The 20,262-nt window shown below is 40.5% G+C and overlaps 2 protein-coding genes across 2 annotated transcripts in view; both read right to left on the bottom strand.

Annotated features, from left to right (window-relative positions):
- The window catches only part of LOC311081249 (uncharacterized protein), a 228,645-nt gene that overhangs the window by 119,834 nt on the left and 88,549 nt on the right, over positions 1-20,262 (bottom strand).
- On the bottom strand, positions 353-4,916 carry LOC311066856 (leukocyte immunoglobulin-like receptor subfamily A member 3). The gene is made up of 8 exons (XM_084088258.1): positions 4,815-4,916; positions 3,791-3,826; positions 2,426-2,698; positions 2,222-2,353; positions 1,699-1,869; positions 1,341-1,622; positions 872-1,114; positions 353-777 (listed from the first exon to the last, which is right to left on the bottom strand). The coding sequence occupies exons 1-8, from the start codon at positions 4,843-4,845 to the stop codon at positions 647-649; spliced, it is 1,299 nt and encodes a 432-aa protein (XP_083944384.1). The 5' UTR covers positions 4,846-4,916; the 3' UTR covers positions 353-646.

Below are 20,262 nucleotides of genomic sequence, written 5' to 3'. Positions count from 1 at the left end.
TAATTTCATATGTTCTTTTCCTGTGTTCTGTTTGTGTGGGGCTTTAAGGGGTGGGGTGTTCTTCTGAAGAACGAGTCGGCGCAGTGGGAACTGGGGGAAAAGTTCCCGAAGTTTGGAATTTGCAGGTCTTTGAGGTAGGAGCATCGGTCAAACAGGAGCTCACATTAATAAAGAAAGAAGCCTTAAAACTGTTAAGTGAGTCTATCGTTTTCTCTGTTCGCTACAATTTGAAAAACCTTCTGAGTATTGCGGCAATACAAGACAGGAAACTTAAAACTTCTCTCTGTTTATTGCTTTTATGAACCACAATATTGTTTAATAAGAATTTGACTAGAAAAAGACAGACAACATCTTTGTCATTAAGAAATGTGTATATTTATAAAGAGAAAGATACAGAGGAAGAGTGAGACAAATTCAATTCAATTGATGTGTATAGCAATTTTCACAATTCATATTTCTTCAAAGCAGCTATGCATATATGTAAGTTCCTAATAAATCCCCGGTGTGCAAGCAAAAGGCGAGTGTGGAAAGGGAAAGTGTATAAAAACACATATAAATACAAATACATATAAATGTTTGATTTAGTGACTAAGATGTTGGTCAACAAAATATAATTTTTACATTAATTACAATGTCTTCTAATAAATCACTCAGGTGTTTTTCTTCTCATTCTGCAGCATTTGTAAATCAGCACGACCGTCACTATCAGATATGGACAAGCTGCCAGTGCAGAACTGAGTATGTGGAGGACAGAGATCTGAGAGTCTGAATGAGAGCCTGAAAAAGAGACACACAAACACTTTATCATGCACTATATCTGAACGAGGGCATATGAAGAAATAAATCAGCTCACAGTTTCAGTGACTCTCACCTCTGACTGAGATCCAGCTCTTGGGAGACTCTCCTCTCTCTGGGTGTTTGCAGTAGTAGAAACCCTCATGTGACTTTGAGACAGTAGGGATGATCATCTCTGTAGTTTGATTCTGGATGAGTGATCCATCTTTGTAGAAATCAGCACTGAGGTTTGATAGGGTTGTAAAATAATATAAACAGCGTAGAGTCAGATTATCTCCTTCAGTCACAGGATGAACAGGACTCTCCAAAATCACACCAGCTACAGAAACACAGGAGACATGCAATATATGAACAAAATCGTAACATAATAAAAACAAGACAACATTTTTAGTGTATTGTAGTGTGTTTTTAGTGTATTGCTGTGATGGTCTGGCTGGTTGTTTACTGGTCAACGTCACACTACAGTATATCCTGCTCTTGTTTAATAAACCTGTGTATTGATTGTAAACTGTCAGTGAAATGAATAAAAACAAACACAGACTCACAGTGTACAGTGATATTAACAGGATGATAGTTCTCTCCAGATTCAGACTGACACCAGTAAACTCCAGTGTATGATGGGACAGTGGATCTGATTGTACATGTAGATCCTGTTTGTGATCCCCACACTGATGATGAACAATCTTCCAGCCGGCCGATGTCTCTATATCTTCTCACTGTCCATCCATCAGAGTTACTCTGGTCCTCACAGCTCAGAGAGAGAGAGACAGATGTGAAGTGTTGAGTTCTGCTGGGACTGATGATCAGAGACACTCTAGGAGAAACGCCTGACAAGACAATTACAGCTATAATTTGGAAATTGTCTAAAGATGAACCAATCATTTAAACTCTCTGTGAACTCACCAGTGACCCACAGTGGTTGTGTGTTGCTGTATGTTGTGCAAACGGCTGTTTTATCTCTCTCTGCTGTGCACACATAAACTCCTGTGTGATTTAGATCAGCAGAACTGACAGTGTATTTTCCTCCAGCTCCTCTGCTGCTGTCTGAGAGGAGCTCATGATCATTCCTGCTCCCTGTATAAAGTCAGAATGTGTTGATTTCACTTTAAGGAACTACTATCTAATCTGGCCCTTATAAATTACATTTTTAACTAAACTTGAACCTGAATACACTGGTTTACATTGGTGTAACTCAAATTACTCATTGTGTTTAGGTTGTTTTAATCAGGGTTTGATCAATGGCTCTTATGTTGTTACAGAGGAGTGACTGTTAATGAGGGATTGGGATCTCAAAGTAGGTTTCACTGCTTGGTGTCCATGGAAGTGTTGCCCTTAAAACCAGTCTGTGTCTGGTTTCAGACATATTAAATTATATATTTCACTTCAATAAAACCAGTTAAATCAGATGAAGCACATTATGACTGACCTGATGAGACAGTTACAGTGAACCAGCTGAATGTCCAGCCTGTAGAGGAGCCGTTAACCTCACAGATCAGAGTCACTGGATCTCCTTCAGTCAACCACTCCTGAGGAGAAACACTTAAAACTGCTCTGGGAACTGAAATAGAGACATCACTCATTAATAACATGTTCAACTTGTGTGTGTTTATGAAGAGATGATCAAACTCACCTGATACTGTCAGTGTAACTTCATCACTGCGTTGTGATCTGCGTGATCCTTCAGTCTCAGTCCCATTACAGGAGTATTTACCTGCGTCAGACTCAGTAACAGAACTGAATGTGTGTTCCTGTCGTTCACTGAAAACACTGGTTGAACCGTCTTTATACCAGTTGTACTGCCAGCTAGTGACTCCTCCATCATATATGTCACATCTGAGAGTGACTGTCTCTCCTCTGAATACATGATGATCAGGTTTAATGGTCACTTTGGGTTTTGGTCTTTCTGTAGAAAAACAAAAATAAACAATAATGTGCTAAAATAATATATATAAAAACAATAAATTGTGTTTGAACATTTGTATTGTAAAACACATAATCAGGTTAGATTGAAGTGTTGTTCTCTAGCTGTTATAGTCACTTATTCTGTGTCTTATGAAATCATTTGTGCATTATGAAAGCAAAATACTGCAAAGTCAGAGTTGGTTTGGAAACATCTGTTAGTATAAAACTGGCAAAAGCTTGAGTAGTGAAAGTTTCTCAGCAGAAGATCTCGTCCTCTTATAGTTCAATCCACTGTCTCACAACAGTAACATCTACAGCCGCAGTCAAAGAGACACAACATTCAACAGTCACGAACTGCAGCAGTTTACATGAAAAAGAGTTGCAGAGATGAAACACATCATGACTACTGTCACAAGCTGCTCTGAGACGCGAAGGTAAAGGATCCAAAGGCAGTTTATTAAACAGAGTAATCCAAAGACGTGATCCAAATCCAGGCAAGGGTCATACACAGGCAAGCAGTCCATACAAACAAAGGACAACAGAGGTGTAAAGACCCCCCTGTGTGGAGTTCAAACCCACGTCCTTTAGGTTAGCGCTGAGCTCAACACAGGGTTTCACACCTCCTACATCCAAACCAGCAGTCAGAGACACACACATCCGTTACCACAGGGTTACAAATTGTCATTTTTGTTCAAATTACTTTGTTGTTGCAGGTCCAGCAACTCTAATAATTTCTATTAAATCTGTAGACAAATGTCAAAAGATATTTTATATTTCTAAATTCTGCATAAAAATGTTTTCATATGAGTGAATGATTTTTGGTGTTTTTGTCACACCTCAGAACCGTCTGTTTGGTGTTACTCACAACACATGAATCATTTATATAACTTGTTGAAAAATCTGTATTTATAATCATGACACTCATTTCATTGCTGGTGTCACAAGATGAAGATGAGGGAAGACGGACTGAAGATGAGGTTATCAAATATAAACAGGTTTTAACCTGATTTTAACCAGGTTTAAACTACACCGGTCCCTGGTTTGTAACAGAATCACACATTTGTGATGAAATTTATGAATCAAATTCACTCACCTTTAGTGTGTCCAGAGTGGATGTTTGAAATCAGCACTAAAAACACAAAATAAATAAATAAATAAATAAAAAAACTCATGAAATATTGTGTATTTTAAATGTTTCTATAAAGATCATCAAACTCATCCGTTAGATCTTTTTCTGTGGGACTCATCTTTTTCTGTGGGATCTTACTTGCAAAGTTCTTCTCGTGAAGTAACCGGCTGTGTTTCTCTTAGGGGTCTTTGGATGTCTTTTGTGTGTAAATTAGCTTTAGGTATAAAGGTCTGTCCCACAGACAGATATTTGGGTTCAGACTCTCTGAAGACAGACTAACATCTTTGCTGAAGAATGTGCTGCTCTGATACCTTCAGGAAATTCTTCTCTCCACAAAAACTTATTTTATGTATAAGAGAAATCGACTGGCAAGCCACCAAAGTGACAGTTCAGCCAAATACAGGAAAATCTGACAATTATTACACTGTGAACATGGAGCTGATCAACTTTCTATTATACTTTACACATAAAAATTTCACTCTTGCATGTTTCTCAGCTTCACAACACAGAAATGTTCAATTTCTCTTTAAGTCTTTCTTCTAATTTGTAGATCTAGTGGCTCCTGGATGAGTGTTTCTGTAAAAACCTTTCTAGAGTCTGAAAACAGTGACAATAATAACAATTAACTCATATAAACTCTTACTAACTGCATACTGCGAACATCTACTGAAGACTAACAAGTGAATATCTACCTAGTGCATCTCGACAGCAAACTGTACAAAACAAACCAACAGAAATGATTCAGCAAACACCATTACAAAGCATTAAACCGAGTGAGTAAACAAACAGACTGACCCAAAAGTGCATTTCTCTTTCACAAACACCACTAACTGCACACTTCTCTCAAACTCGTCTTTCACTCATATATTATGAACTAGAGCTGGATTTGAAGCTCTGAGAGCATGAAAATAAAAAATAAAAAACCCACCAGGAACACAATCCTATTCATAAAATAAGTGCAATTATTTTCAGAGGAAATAATACTCACAGAGCAGAAGAGGGAGTTGACTGAGCTCCATACTGACTGAATAATGACTGACGGTTAAAGACAGACTGAGTTAAAGCCTCAAGACTTCCTGTCAGATCTTTAGATACATGATGACAGATTAAAGAATACATACAAATGTACCTCATGTGTTACAGAAAACCTTTTTAAGAAGTTGATAATCTTGTAACACATTTTCAAAAATGTCACGCAAGTTTCCTACTGAAATGTTGTGAACAGCATCAATTTGCCATTACGAGAAGTATATTCTTGTGTGTTTAATGGAAACAGAATCATAACTTTGATGGATCTTTATTGTAATAATGTTATCATATGTATTCATAACTTTATAAGTTTACAGCTGCTGTTCCTCCCACACTGGTTAATGCCACTGATCTGAAAGAGAAGAAACCAAACCACAACTATGAGCTCATCTCGATCTATTTTATAATCTATCAGGCCTCTAACAATAAAGGTGTCGAGTCTGGCACTGATATATTTGTACCTGTGCAAAGTTTAATATTCATACACCAAGACAAGGGATGTAACAACTTGAATCGTATTTAATGGTTGCGCTCAATGATTTTGATTGACTAATAAGAATCGGATCATAAGAGTCATTCATTTGGGAATCAATCTGCATTAATGACACTGTATGATTTACGTAATACTCTGCTATTGATCATTTGGGGGTCACACTTCTGTTGTTCACGGTCAAAAGTGTCCGAACACCTGAAATGTAAATTAAATTTAATATATTTTTGTTCAATAATATTTTTTTTATTTTGTATTTTGAGAGAATTTCATGATACATTAACATGTACACTCACCTAAAGGATTATTAGGAACACCTGTTCATTTCTCATTAATGCAATTATCTAATCAACTGTTGGAAAGTTTTCTTTCATCGAAGCAGAGACCAGGAGACAATTGGGATTGTGTTCAACAGAAGTTATTCTTTATTGAGAACTCCGCTGTACGTGGCTGCAGTACTTCCAACATTATCTAACTCTAATACAGTATGCATTGTAGTTATATACATTCCAAGGGGGAGGGATTACATAGAGGTGGAGACTCTGAACAAAGCATGCAAATTAAGTATACAGTTTAAGTAACCCCCCGACTCCAGCGGGTTACCAGTCTCAATCCAATCAGCATAACCATTCAAAAGCATATGTGCTAATCCAATCAGCCTAACGATTCATCGTCTAGGGCTGGGGCTCGAGCCATTAAAGACAAAAGGTGCGTCTGGGGCTACGGGCTCGAGCAATTAAAGACAAAAGGTGACTTACAATAGAGAAAAACAGGACTGGCAGAAACTGTTGTTACTATTATCCTAACCTAACCTTAAAATGCTAACTTCAATGTACTCAACTTTTACTGTTGCAAACTAAATTAAACATTTAATAAATTTGTAATCCAACACAACCAATCACATGGCAGTTGCTTCAATGCATGGGTGTGGTCCTGGTCAAGACAATTTCTGAACTCCAAACTGAATGTCAGAATGGGAAAGAAAGGTGATTTAAGCAATTTTGAGCGTGGCATGGTTGTTGGTGCCAGACGGGCCGGTCTGAGTATTTCACAATCTGCTCAGTTACTGGGATTTTCACGCACAACCATTTCTAGGGTTTACAAAGAATGGTGTGAAAAGGGAAAAACATCCAGTATGCGGCAGTCCTGTGGGCGAAAATGCCTTGTTGATGGTAGAGGACAGAGGAGAATGGGCCGACTGATTCAAGCTGATAGAAGAGCAACTTTGACTGAAATAACCACTCGTTACAACCGAGGTATGCAGCAAAGCATTTGTGAAGCTACAACACGCACAACCTTGAGGCGGATGGGCTACAACAGCAGAAGACCCCACCGGGTACCACTCATCTCCACTACAAATAGGAAAAAGAGGCTACAATTTGCACGAGCTCACCAAAATTGGACAGTTGAAGAAAAATGTTGCCTGGTTTGATGAGTCTCGATTTCTGTTGAGACATTCAGATGGTAGAGTCAGAATTTGGCGTAAACAGAATGAGAACATGGATCCATCATGCCTTGTTACCACTGTGCAGGCTGGTGGTGGTGGTGTAATGGTGTGGGGGATGTTTTCTTGGCACACGTTAGGCCCCTTAGTGCCAATTGGGCATCGTTTAAATGCCACGGCCTACCTGAGCATTGTTTCTGACCATGTCCATCCCTTTATGACCACCATGTCCTCTGATGGCTACTTCCAGCAGGATAATGCACCATGTCACAAAGCTCGAATCATTTCAAATTGGTTTCTTGAACATGACAATGAGTTCACTGTACTAAAATGGCCCCCACAGTCACCAGGGGCCTCATTTATAAAACTTTGCGTAGGATTTGCGTCAGAAGTGGCGTACGGATGAAACATAGGACGTGCGTACGCACAGAAATATTCGGAATTATAAAACCGTGCGCACGCACATCCTACGCAGTTTTCCCTTAATAAATCACAATCAATTCTAAATGTAGCGCAGCTTTTGCGGCTTCATGTCACGCCCATAGTTGCCCATAAATAGACCGTGAAACGCCCACAAGTTAATATTCATCGATTGCGAAATCATGGCAAACACAGAGGAAAACCAAGAAACGTCACTTCACTCACGCGCAAGTGTGAAGCGCATGATCAGCCATTGTGCGTCATTACGCATTGTGATGGCATCATGGCATTTTATTACCATCCATTTGATTGCATCTGACAAGCTACAGATGTGTTATGAGGATGAATTGCATAACATGCTAATATTATTGCAGAACATATTTATATCTTTTTGCAAATATGTGTTAATTTGCATTTCTGTTGTAATCTTCATTTGATTTTGTTTGTTTTACACTGCAGATTGATCAAACGGGTGTTTGTGTAGGCTGTTAATTGTAAGACTTGCTTTGTGAAGTCTTCATGTTATTTATGAGAGGCAGTATTGCCATTTCTTTTACACAACGATCTACAGTTTCACACACTTTCACGTGTTTCTTCCATCTGCCGACGGTGTCGCCATTTCTCATTTCACCCGTTTTTGTGCGGATGCTTGGGTCAGAGCTTACGTGAAGGACCGCACATTTTCCCGTCAAGTTTGCTTTTTATAAATACCAATTATTGCGTAGAGACCGGCGTACGCCTTCTTTTGTGCGTACGCAACGTTTATAAATGAGGCCCCTGATCTCAACCCAATAGAGCATCTTTGGGATGTGGTGGAACGGGAGCTTCGTGCCCTGGATGTGCATCCCACAAATCTCCATCAACTGCAAGATGCTATCCTATCAATATGGGCCAACATTTCTAAAGAATGCTTTCAGCACCTTGTTGAATCAATGCCACGTAGAATTAAGGGAGTTCTGGCAGTAGTAGAGTGGCCCCCAGGCCTAGAGAATAATGTGTATCTATAATGATCGTATTGAATGGCCTAAAATATGGTATTAGTATTATTATTGTAATTACAGTACTGACACTACTACTACCCCTACTATTATTATCATGAATATGAGTGTTACCATTACTACCACTACTATTGCTACTACTATTATTATTTTTGTTCTAATTATTAGGGGCCAAGCCCCGAAGGGGCTATGGCACCTATTGTATCTGTTAGTTTTCTTATTATTATTATTATTATTATTCTTCTTCCTCCTCTTGAAGTCTATGGCAGCCCTATGAACCATACATAGGAAAATGATGAAATTTGGCACACTTGTAGTGATGGTAATGAAAAGTAATTGTAGCAATTTTTGAGTCTCTAGGTCCAACTCTATAGCGCCACCAGCAGTTCAAAAATTCAACATTGAAATGGTTATAACTTTTGAACCCTTTGATCTAGAAAAATGAAACTTAGTACACCTGATTCATCTCATCATGCTGATTAGAACCAATATCTTACATTAAGACTCCGCCCATTACAGTAGTGGCCATTTTGAAAAGTACAGTATGCAGTTTTTTTGCTACTCCTCCTTCAAAATTGGTCTAATTTTGTCCAAACATGTACTCAAATGATCTTCGGACTGAGCCGCATAAAAGTACTGTCCCCGATTTTTTTTATTCTTCTCTGATCAAAAGTTATGACGTCGCAAACTTAACGAGGTCGACCCAAAATTGGTTCAGAAGCTATAGCTCGGCCAAACTTTGATCAATCGAAACGAAAATTGGTACACTTCATCGGAAGCATGATCTGAGGTTCCATGCCAAAGTTGGGAACAGCGCCACCTACGGGTCATGAGATATGGAAAATGCATATTTTGGCCAATAACTTATGAACAGTTTGTCAGAAAATTATAAACTTGGTGTCTATCGATTCCTTGGGTCATGACAAATCCGTGGATATCGATTTTGCCATGATGGGATGTACCACGTGTCCGCCATTTTGAATGATGTCATAATTTGCAATATCTTTTAAACTATTTGAAATTTCTTCACCAAATTTGGTATGGATCATCATTAGCATGGCCCGAAGGTACCTGAGAAATTTGATCACAGCGCCACCTAGTGTTCCAGAGATATCATTGTTTTTTGAAAAAACGCTTATAACTTTTGCTAACATTGCTTGAAATTTGATTTCTTTATGTCAATATATTCCTTGGCTTATGCCGATTTCAACGATATCTCATATGTTATTTATCAACAATGTGACTGGCCGCCATATTGGAGTGAATGTAAAACAGTTTTTTCGCTACTCCTCCTTCAAAATTGGTCTAATTTTGTCCAAACATGTACTCAAATGATCTTCGGACTGAGCCGCATAAAAGTACTGTCCCCGATTTTTTTGCTATACTGGAAAAAAAAAGTTATGATGTCGCAAACTTAATGAGGTCAACCCATAATTGGTTCAGAGGCTGTAACTTGTGAACAGTTTGTCACAAAATCATAAAATTGGTGTCTATCGATTCCTTGCGTCATGTCGAATCTGAGGATATCTATTTTGCCAGCATTGGATGTACCACATCATAAGCTATATTAGCATTAAGTTAGCTTAGCATGCTAATCTCGTTAACATGATTTTGTGTGCTCATTCACACACTGAAGCCTCTCCTCTGCAGCTTTGTAAAACATGTCCTCTGGGTGGCGCAAGTGGTTCAACCATGCGTCATGAATCCCGAACCATTGTGGTCGTGGGTTCGAGACCAGTGTGGGGCGACTTTGAAATTGTGTATAAAATAATAATTTAAATTCCTTCCGGCTCTGCACTGCTGTTGGTGCTTAAATGCTAGCTGTGCTGCTGTAATTGATGTGCTTACTGTGCTTGATGTACATTAAATTTCTGATGTTTTGCTCTTCTGGCTCCGCATTGCGCTACAGCGGCTGTTGCTTGCTCTGCCTTGCAGGGCTTGGCCCCGTATTGCTGCTTGCAGCTATATTTATTATTATTATTATTATTCTTCTTCCTCCTCTTGAAGTCTATGGCAGCCCTATGAACCATACATAGGAAAATGATGAAATTTGGCACACTTGTAGTGATGGTAATGAAAAGTAATTGTAGCAATTTTTGAGTCTCTAGGTCCAACTCTATAGCGCCACCAGCAGTTCAAAAATTCAACATTGAAATGGTTATAACTTTTGAACCCTTTGATCTAGAAAAATGAAACTTAGTACACCTGATTCATCTCATCATGCTGATTAGAACCAATATCTTACATTAAGACTCCGCCCATTACAGTAGTGGCCATTTTGAAAAGTACAGTATGCAGTTTTTTTGCTACTCCTCCTTCAAAATTGGTCTAATTTTGTCCAAACATGTACTCAAATGATCTTCGGACTGAGCCGCATAAAAGTACTGTCCCCGATTTTTTTTATTCTTCTCTGATCAAAAGTTATGACGTCGCAAACTTAACGAGGTCGACCCAAAATTGGTTCAGAAGCTATAGCTCGGCCAAACTTTGATCAATCGAAACGAAAATTGGTACACTTCATCGGAAGCATGATCTGAGGTTCCATGCCAAAGTTGGGAACAGCGCCACCTACGGGTCATGAGATATGGAAAATGCATATTTTGGCCAATAACTTATGAACAGTTTGTCAGAAAATTATAAACTTGGTGTCTATCGATTCCTTGGGTCATGACAAATCCGTGGATATCGATTTTGCCATGATGGGATGTACCACGTGTCCGCCATTTTGAATGATGTCATAATTTGCAATATCTTTTAAACTATTTGAAATTTCTTCACCAAATTTGGTATGGATCATCATTAGCATGGCCCGAAGGTACCTGAGAAATTTGATCACAGCGCCACCTAGTGTTCCAGAGATATCATTGTTTTTTGAAAAAACGCTTATAACTTTTGCTAACATTGCTTGAAATTTGATTTCTTTATGTCAATATATTCCTTGGCTTATGCCGATTTCAACGATATCTCATATGTTATTTATCAACAATGTGACTGGCCGCCATATTGGAGTGAATGTAAAACAGTTTTTTCGCTACTCCTCCTTCAAAATTGGTCTAATTTTGTCCAAACATGTACTCAAATGATCTTCGGACTGAGCCGCATAAAAGTACTGTCCCCGATTTTTTTGCTATACTGGAAAAAAAAAGTTATGATGTCGCAAACTTAATGAGGTCAACCCATAATTGGTTCAGAGGCTGTAACTTGTGAACAGTTTGTCACAAAATCATAAAATTGGTGTCTATCGATTCCTTGCGTCATGTCGAATCTGAGGATATCTATTTTGCCAGCATTGGATGTACCACATCATAAGCTATATTAGCATTAAGTTAGCTTAGCATGCTAATCTCGTTAACATGATTTTGTGTGCTCATTCACACACTGAAGCCTCTCCTCTGCAGCTTTGTAAAACATGTCCTCTGGGTGGCGCAAGTGGTTCAACCATGCGTCATGAATCCCGAACCATTGTGGTCGTGGGTTCGAGACCAGTGTGGGGCGACTTTGAAATTGTGTATAAAATAATAATTTAAATTCCTTCCGGCTCTGCACTGCTGTTGGTGCTTAAATGCTAGCTGTGCTGCTGTAATTGATGTGCTTACTGTGCTTGATGTACATTAAATTTCTGATGTTTTGCTCTTCTGGCTCCGCATTGCGCTACAGCGGCTGTTGCTTGCTCTGCCTTGCAGGGCTTGGCCCCGTATTGCTGCTTGCAGCTATATTTATTATTATTATTATTATTATTAATAGTAGTATGAATACTACTTTTACTACAAACTCTGTCACAATTATTATGATCTCTTAAAATTGCCTCTATCTATATCACTAAAATATCTCATTGCTTAAACTTACCAATGTACCTGCATACTTCACTATATTGATATTTATATTTAGTTGTTTTCTTTTCTTTTCTTTCTCTCTTTTTTTTTTTTGGGGTGTTATGTATGTTCCTCTCTCTTCTGTATGTGTATATATGACATTGATCTTTTACCTTGTATAAGCTACAATGTTTTAACTTGCAATAAAAAAAAATAAAAAAATAAAAAAAGAATTAAGGGAGTTCTGAAGGCGAAAGGGGGACAAACACAGTATTAGTATTAGTAGTTCCTAATAATCCTTTAGGTGAGTGTATGCAATAATTATTCATAATAATAAAAAAATCACATTGAATATAAATATAAGTAAATATAAATATAATACAATATAAATTGTAACAATTAAACAAAAGAAGCAAAAACATCATGCAAGATGATTCAAAAATAGGTTTATTGAAACAATCCAAAAGAAAAATCCCTAAAAACCTCTCTCTCTGTGACTGACCATAACTCAAATCCACTTTCTGTTTGACTCAAGAGTGTGTGCATGTGTGTAAATTATTATATTAGAAAAAATGTCCTTAATGATATGTATGCTTAATACACACTCAACTCCAGTGTACCTGTGTAAAGAACATGTAGGTCTAAGAAAAAACAATCAGTGTGTATCTCCCTCCAAAGCATACGCAGACACAAGTGGTTCTCTTGCTACTGGTTTAATTGAAGACTTTTCTCCATTTGAAGTAAACTCAAAGCCATATCCAGATCTTTGACTGTGCCACGTTCTTCTTCTGGGATGGTTGCCATCACACTCTCACTGTTAGAAACAAACTTGTGGAGTCTTACCCTGCCAGTGGAACAAAGTTCTCTTGATTCTTTGATAAGCTGGATAGCTTCTATCTCAGTTTGAACACTTGTCAGACCATCATCTACATAGAAATTTCTTTGAATGAAGCGTATGGTGTCTTCACTGTATTGACCATGCCCTTGTGTTGCTAGATGTTTCAGGCCAAAATTGGAACAACCAGGAGTCGAGGCAGCTCCAAACAAGTGGACCTTCATTCTGTAGATTGATGGTGTCATTTCCAGGTTGCCCTTCTCCCACCACAGAAATCGCAGGTAATCTTGATCCTCCTTTTTAACGTGGAACTGGTGGAAGATTCTTTCAATGTCACACATGACTGCGATAGAACCTTTTCGCAAGCGGCATAGGACACCTACCAATGTATTGGTCAGGTCAGGACCAGTGAGCAGATGGTCATTGAGGGATGTGTCCCGAAACTTGGCAGAACAGTCAAATACTACACGTATTTTCCCTGGTTTCTGTGGATGATAAACTCCATGATGTGGAATATACCAAACTGAACTGTTGTCAATTTCTTCCTCAGGGACCTTCTCTGCATCGCCACGTGAAATTACGTCATCACATAGAATGCCATGAATTTCACATAGTCTTCATAGTAACTCTGATCTTTCTTTAATCTCTTTTCAAGACATTTCAGACGATGTACTGCACAAGTCTTGTTATTAGGAAGTTTTGTTTTTTCCCTTTTGAATGGTAATGGTATTTCGAAGTGACCATTGTTCTTTTGTGTGATGTTTTCTCTCAAAATTGACAAGAACTTGAGATCCTCTTGGGACACAGGATCATCTTCTCCAGCTTTTTCTGAGAAGTCTGATTCAAGAACCTTTATTATCTCTGAAGGAGTAATTTCTTTAACTTTAATTCAACTCACATAGTGTCATGATCCCGGTATTCTCTCCTGTCTCTGTCTCCCCCTTGTGGCCTTTTGTTTCCTTGATTCATTCATCATCACACTGACACACCCACTACTCACACACACGCTCTCCCTTCATTCACACACACCTCGCCCGGACACACCCACTTACTATTACGCTCATTCATTAACCGCCAGCTGTTTTCCATCATTCTTCTCATTACTCTATCTATCTTCTCACCTACTACTACTTTCTTCTAATTAGCGTTCCTACTTCTAGTACCCCTTTTTCCCCTTTTCCTCTGCCAGATTATTGCCAATGTTAACGTACGTTACGGAGCTTACCTGCTACCTGCTTGAGTCTTGTCTTGTCTTGTCTTGTCTTGTTTTGTCTTGTCTTGTTTTGTCTTGTTTAGATTTATGTGTGTTTGGAAGCTACACGCTGCCTGTGCTGTTTAATGCTGAAGCTTTTCTCTGCCCAGCTTCTCTGCATCTGACGACGAGAGACGGACCCCGAGCCCAATATTGATTCGCTGCTGCTGTATGCTGAGTACCTTTGTGGGAACCTTTCCTCAGTTTGATTATAAAGAGACTTTTTCTGTTCATCTGATTATCTGCAACAAGAGACATTCTGTTTGTCAGCTCAACGCAGCTTGCTTTATTTTCATTAAAGAACTGTTAATCCTGAATTGCACTTGGGTCCTAATTCCAGAACGTGTTTAGTGACACATAGTGTAATTCAGTTTTGAAATTGACAGAAGATTCCATATCTGGTATCATTTGCCTTACTACTATGCGATGACTGATTCCAATAGCGTCACCATAGTCTACATAGGGATTCCAGTTACCAACAATGCTCCATCCAAGGTCCGTATGCTGTGCATAAGGCTGATGTTCTTGGCCAGAAACTACTTCTCTTGGAAGTAGGGATTGTGAGCAGTTGTACCCAATGAGCAGACCTACTTCACAATCCTGCAGACGTGCTATCTCTTCTTGGAGGTGCTCTAGATGGGACCAAGCTTTTGCAGTTTCATTTGTTGGTATGTGAGTTCTGTTGGCTGGAATAAACTCTCGAGTGTAGACTGGTGGTAAAGAGATCCTTTTACCTGAATAAAAGCCTCGGACTTGTAGGTTCTTTATTCTTTGAGAGCTTACCACTGTGGTTCTTGAAGTCATAGTAGAAAGCTTCAGCTTAACTTGTTCTTTGCTTGCTTCCAATGCTTCAGCTACTTCACTTAAAATGAATGTTGTGTCACTTTGAGAATCCAACAGAGCATATACAAGAACTTCTTGTGTTGGTTGAGTTATGGATGAAATCCAGACAGGAATTATCGCTGCTGTTTGTGCGTTAGCTTCATCAAGTATTACTCTATTTGAAGTAACAGCTTTTGTTGTTTCTTTATTTTGTTATGATTGAGGTCTTTCTTGACTTGGTCTTGGCTTTTCTTGTGGTAGTTTTCTTTGGTTCGCTCGTCGTGCATACAGGTTGGATGCATCTTATGGCACATGTCGCAAAAACTCCTAGGGCCCTATTTTAACGGTCTGAAACGCAAATATCAAGCGCGTAACGCAAGTAACTTTGTGGGCGGGTCTTGGGCGCTGTTGCTATTATACCGGCGGGATAAATGACTGTTGCGCTCGACGCGAATCTAAAATGGGTTGGTCTGAAGTAGCTTCATTATTCATAGGTGTGGTTTGGGCGTAACGTGAAATAAACCAACATCTCACATTCCCTTTAAGAGCAGGCGCGCTTGTTCCATGGCGGATTCCTATTATAATGGCGGATTTGCCAGGCACGCGCCAGGAGCGGTTCACAGCCGAGGAGACTGGAAAGTACCCTTCTTACAAACTCCAAGAAATATTAATCTTCTGATCAGGAAAAACAATATTTCCTGTGTTTGTACAATTTAGATTACTGAAATAGTAACAAAAAAAACAAAGCTTTGTAGCTTAGATCATACGATTCAGGGACTTCGATTTGGTGAGCAATAAAACAGGTTCAATTCGTAAACAGAATATTGGGTTTAATAAAAACAAACTAAAGAGTACATAACTACAATTCACACAGAGTAAAGTAGTAGTAGTAGTAGTAGTAGAGCCTTTATTGTCACTACCAGCGAAATTAGCCATCAACCTGTCCATACAAACATACATACAATATGACAAGGGGGTAGACAGGACAGGAAGACAGAGCATTGAGGAAAAAATTACAGCATAACATGAGGAAAGGTGAGGAGAAAAAAAAAGGCAACCCCCAGACTATGCTCCTGTAAGGAGTACAGTTTGGGAACAGGAAAAAAAACACCTCAGCAACATTAGCACATAATCAGTACACAACATGACTTGCAACAGGGGAGGGGAGTGGGGGATGGAGGTAACCCAGCACAGGCAAGCAGCCATCCGGTCCTGCAGCCATTCTCGGCGCTGGTCACAGACCCGCCTGTCAGACTGGTGGTACAAAGCGTCGAAGGCGAGGGATGGGGGGTGGGGGGTGATTGCATATCTGTATCTATGTAAGAGTTTGTGTATGTGTAGGCCTGGAGAGTTGCTACGCCTGGCATCCTAATCTAGGTGCCTCAGTCCGCAGGATGTCATAGCGATACACAGCAATTGCCATGGAGACAACCTTGATCAGGTCCCAGACAGAGTCAACAATCAGCAGGTGTCTGTGGGGAATGGGGGAAGGAACACAAGAGCGTCTCGCTGCAGTGCTCTTCTGGGGGAGTTGTTGTTCCAGCAGCAGCCTCGGCCAAGGCCAGTGCTGGTTGAGGGGGGCCGAAAGCAGATAAGATTGGGGTTGTTTGGTCTTGGGACGAGTAGCCGCATTCCAATTTACACAGCTCCTGGTCCATTTTGGTCTCCGAAACGATCCATTTGCCTTTGCAAAGCTGTGAGCTTCTCCATGATGTTATCCATATTGTGGTTCATTGTCACAGTCTGAGTGCTGACAGCTCTGCCCACTGCTTCAATCTTGACGGGCAGCCTTGTGGGGTTTTGGACAGCTGTCACCGTCTTCTTAATTCCTCGATAAACCAGGGCAATGCCTAATCCAAACAGCAGAAAACCTGTTATCATGGTACCAAATAGGTAGATATCTTCAATGTCCTCCACGGAAAGAGCCGCCAGACACACAACCCGCCACCTCTCCCACGCGTCCATCGTGTAGCCAGCTGCGAACGTTCCGGCAGGGCAGTCAAGTTCCCCCGAACCCAAGCTTCTCGTCGAGAAGATGGTGTCAATTGCGTTGAGAGACCAGTTGATCAAATCCATAATTTCTTAGTTTGGAGAGAGTCTCTCAAAGTACAAGACAGTAGACTAGATGAGACGAGAGGAGCAAAGCAGGGAAGGTAAGGGAGAGGAGGGGAAGAAAATGCGACCGCCTTCGTTGAGAGCCAAAGAGAAGTATATAGCACATATGAGTATATAGCAAAACAAACAGTACAATTTAAACAAGATAATCGAACAACGGATAGTAATGAGAGAGAGAGAGAGAGAGAGAGAGGGAGAGAAAATGAAAGCAAATCTCAGAGTGACAATTTTCCAACAGTTAACTTTGCAAGAGACCCCAAGTCGTTGGAAAATTCCGCAAAGGGAATAGCCTAGACAACCTTAAACAGCATTTTTAGATTGCGATATAAGAAAGTACTTGCTTTGATCTGGCTCTTGTGTATAGCTGAGTTCAAATTGTCTGTTGGCGCAGCTTCCGGAGTCCTTTCAGGAGCAGGTGATGCGAGAACTCGACGGTTAACACAAATGTAAACTTTGCCAAAAGATGATTAGACTTAAGTTCGTTTGGCTCGTGAAGACAATTGAACGAAGTCAAATATCAGAAGGAAATAAAGAAAAACTAAGATGAAACGAAAAGTAAAGAAGAACAAACGGAGAGACTTCTTGGGAAGTCCTGTCGTGAAGATGAAGACCCTCTCTTTTCTCTGGCGGAATGCAAAGAGCAAGGGTCTTTCCTTGTCTTTATGGGCAAGGTAGGTTTACACCTATCTCACCATCTGAACCAATGAATTGTGAGAAACTGAGGTGGGAAAAAACTTTCTTTGTCTGCTGATTACCGCCCACTGGTCTAATTTATGGCGGTGACAAAATTGAGCATTTATCCTCAGAAAGATGGTACTTATGAAATAATGCAACTTTTTGTAATTTGTCGTCGAGATTCGACACAGTCGGGTTTTTACGATTACAAGGACACCACAAACTATAATTTTATATAATAATTTTATATAACTATAATAATACACACAGTAAACATTAAACGGGGGGGGGGGGGGGGGGAGACGGGTGTTTCGTTCTCCTTTGAGGCTCATGCGCGTGTCTCTGGAGACGCTCCTAAGGTGCCATAAATGTCAGAACGCCATGGGAGGCGGCCGACATCGCAGCGCCCATCGCTGTGAATTACGTTGGATGGTCGTAAAACAAAAGTCCTTGTTTACTCAAGATCTAGTCCAGAATGAAAGAACGTGTTAGAAAGTCCGGATTCATTAATATGGAACAGATGGCTGAATACCATCCGCTCATTAGTGTTACACTATCGTAATAATGTATGATTTGCAAAAATGAAAACTGCTGCTTCTGTGTAGATGAGAGAATCAAAGTGTATGCGCGTTGTGCACACGCTACATTGATTATGGCTAAGCATGCGCCCTTAAAATAGCATATGAATAACATGCGCAACGCGCCACTGACTTTAAACTAGGTTTTTTCGGCCAGTGGCGGAATTGTTTTCTAAACCTGCAAAATAGCATGAGGGAACGTTTGCGCCGGAACACGCCTCCTCTTTGCGCTGAACCGCCCCCGGGGGGGCGCAAGTGTATTTCTTAGTTAACCGACGTGCGTCTGTGTGCTTGTAATGACGTAGTTTAAGTGCTTGTAATGACGTGACAGGGTTACAGGCAATTTTTACATCTCTTGTCAGAAACTTAACAAATTGACTGAAAGTGGGAAATTTACATTTACATTTAGTCATTTAGCAGACGCTTTTATCCAAAGCGACTTACAAAGTAGGACTAGATTAAGCGAGTCATCATGAAGAGGCAAAAAACAAAAAGCAGCGCAAGAAGTGCTCAAGATACAAAGTTCAGGCATTATTCAGAGTAGCATAAGCCCGATAAGTGAGGTTTTAGAGGGAAAGGGGAGGTTTTTTTGTTTTTGTTTTTTTTGTTTTTTTTTATGTGGTTAAGTGCTCACGGAAGAGATGGGTTTTCAGATGTTTTTTGAAGGTTGTCAGGGATTCTGCATTCCGGATGAGGGTGGGGAGAGCATTCCACCAGCATGGAACTGTGAATGAGAATGTTCTGGAAAGTGATTTTGTGGCTTTCTGGGATGGAACCACGAGACGTCGCTCGTTGGCGGATCGTAGGCTTCTGGTAGGGATGTAGACTCGTAGGAGTGAGTGAAAGTAGGAGGGAGCTGAGCCTGTGATAGATCTGTAAGCAAGCGTCAATGCCTTGAACTTGATGCGAGCAGTGAGAGGTAGCCAGTGCAGTGAGATGAACAGAGGAGTGACGTGGGCCCTCTTTGGCTCGTTGAAGACAAGACGAGCTGCAGCATTTTGGATCATCTGTAGGGGTTTAGTTGCACATGCTGGAAGTCCGGCCAGAAGAGCATTACAGTAGTCAAGCCTAGAAATGACCAGGGCCTGGACGAGAAGTTGTGTTGCATGCTCAGTTAGGAAAGGCCTGATCTTCCTGATGTTGTGCAGTGCAAACCTGCATGATCGAGCTGTCTTTGAAATGTGATCTGTGAAGGTCAGCTGGTCATCAAACGTTACTCCAAGATTTCTCACCGACCTTGATGGGGTGATTGATGATGACTCTAGCTGGATAGTGAAGTTGTGCTGTAGAGACGGATTGGCAGGGAGGACGAGAAGCTCAGTCTTTGCCAGGTTGAGCTGCAGGTGATGTTCCTTCATCCACGTCGAGATGTCCGCCAGGCAGCTTGAGATCCGTGCAGCTACTGTGGGGTCATCTGGTTGAAACGAGAGGAAGAGCTGTGTGTCATCAGCATAGCAGTGGTAGGAGAAGCCGTGTGCTTGTATGATGTGTCCCAGTGATGTGGTGTAGATGGAGAAGAGGAGGGGACCAAGAACTGAGCCCTGGGGAACCCCTGTGGTCAGTTGATGTGCTCTGGATACCTCGCCTCTCCATGCGACCTTGAAGGACCTACCTGTGAGATAGGACTCAAACCAGTGGAGTGAAGTTCCTGTGATGCCCAGTGATGAGAGGCTGGACAGAAGGATTTGATGATTCACAGTGTCGAAGGCAGCAGACAGATCCAGGAGGATGAGGACTGAAGATTTGGAAGCAGCTTTTGCGATCCGTAGGGCTTCTGTGACAGACAGTAATGCAGTCTCAGTTGAATGCCCTTTCTTGAAGCCGGATTGGTTGACATCCAGCTGGTTGTTGAGAGACAGAAAGGATGTTACTTGGTTGAAAACAGCTCTTTCAAGTGTTTTCGCAATGAATGGTAGAAGAGAGATAGGTCTGTAATTCTCTACAGATGATGTGTTTAGTGTTGGTT

The sequence above is a fragment of the Abramis brama genome (assembly GCF_963993115.1).
Source record: "Abramis brama genome assembly, chromosome: 1".
In the NCBI taxonomy this organism is placed as follows: Eukaryota; Metazoa; Chordata; class Actinopteri; order Cypriniformes; family Leuciscidae; genus Abramis; species Abramis brama.
Note: the sequence above shows the minus strand (reverse complement) of the source record. Positions and strands in the feature narration are given on the sequence as shown.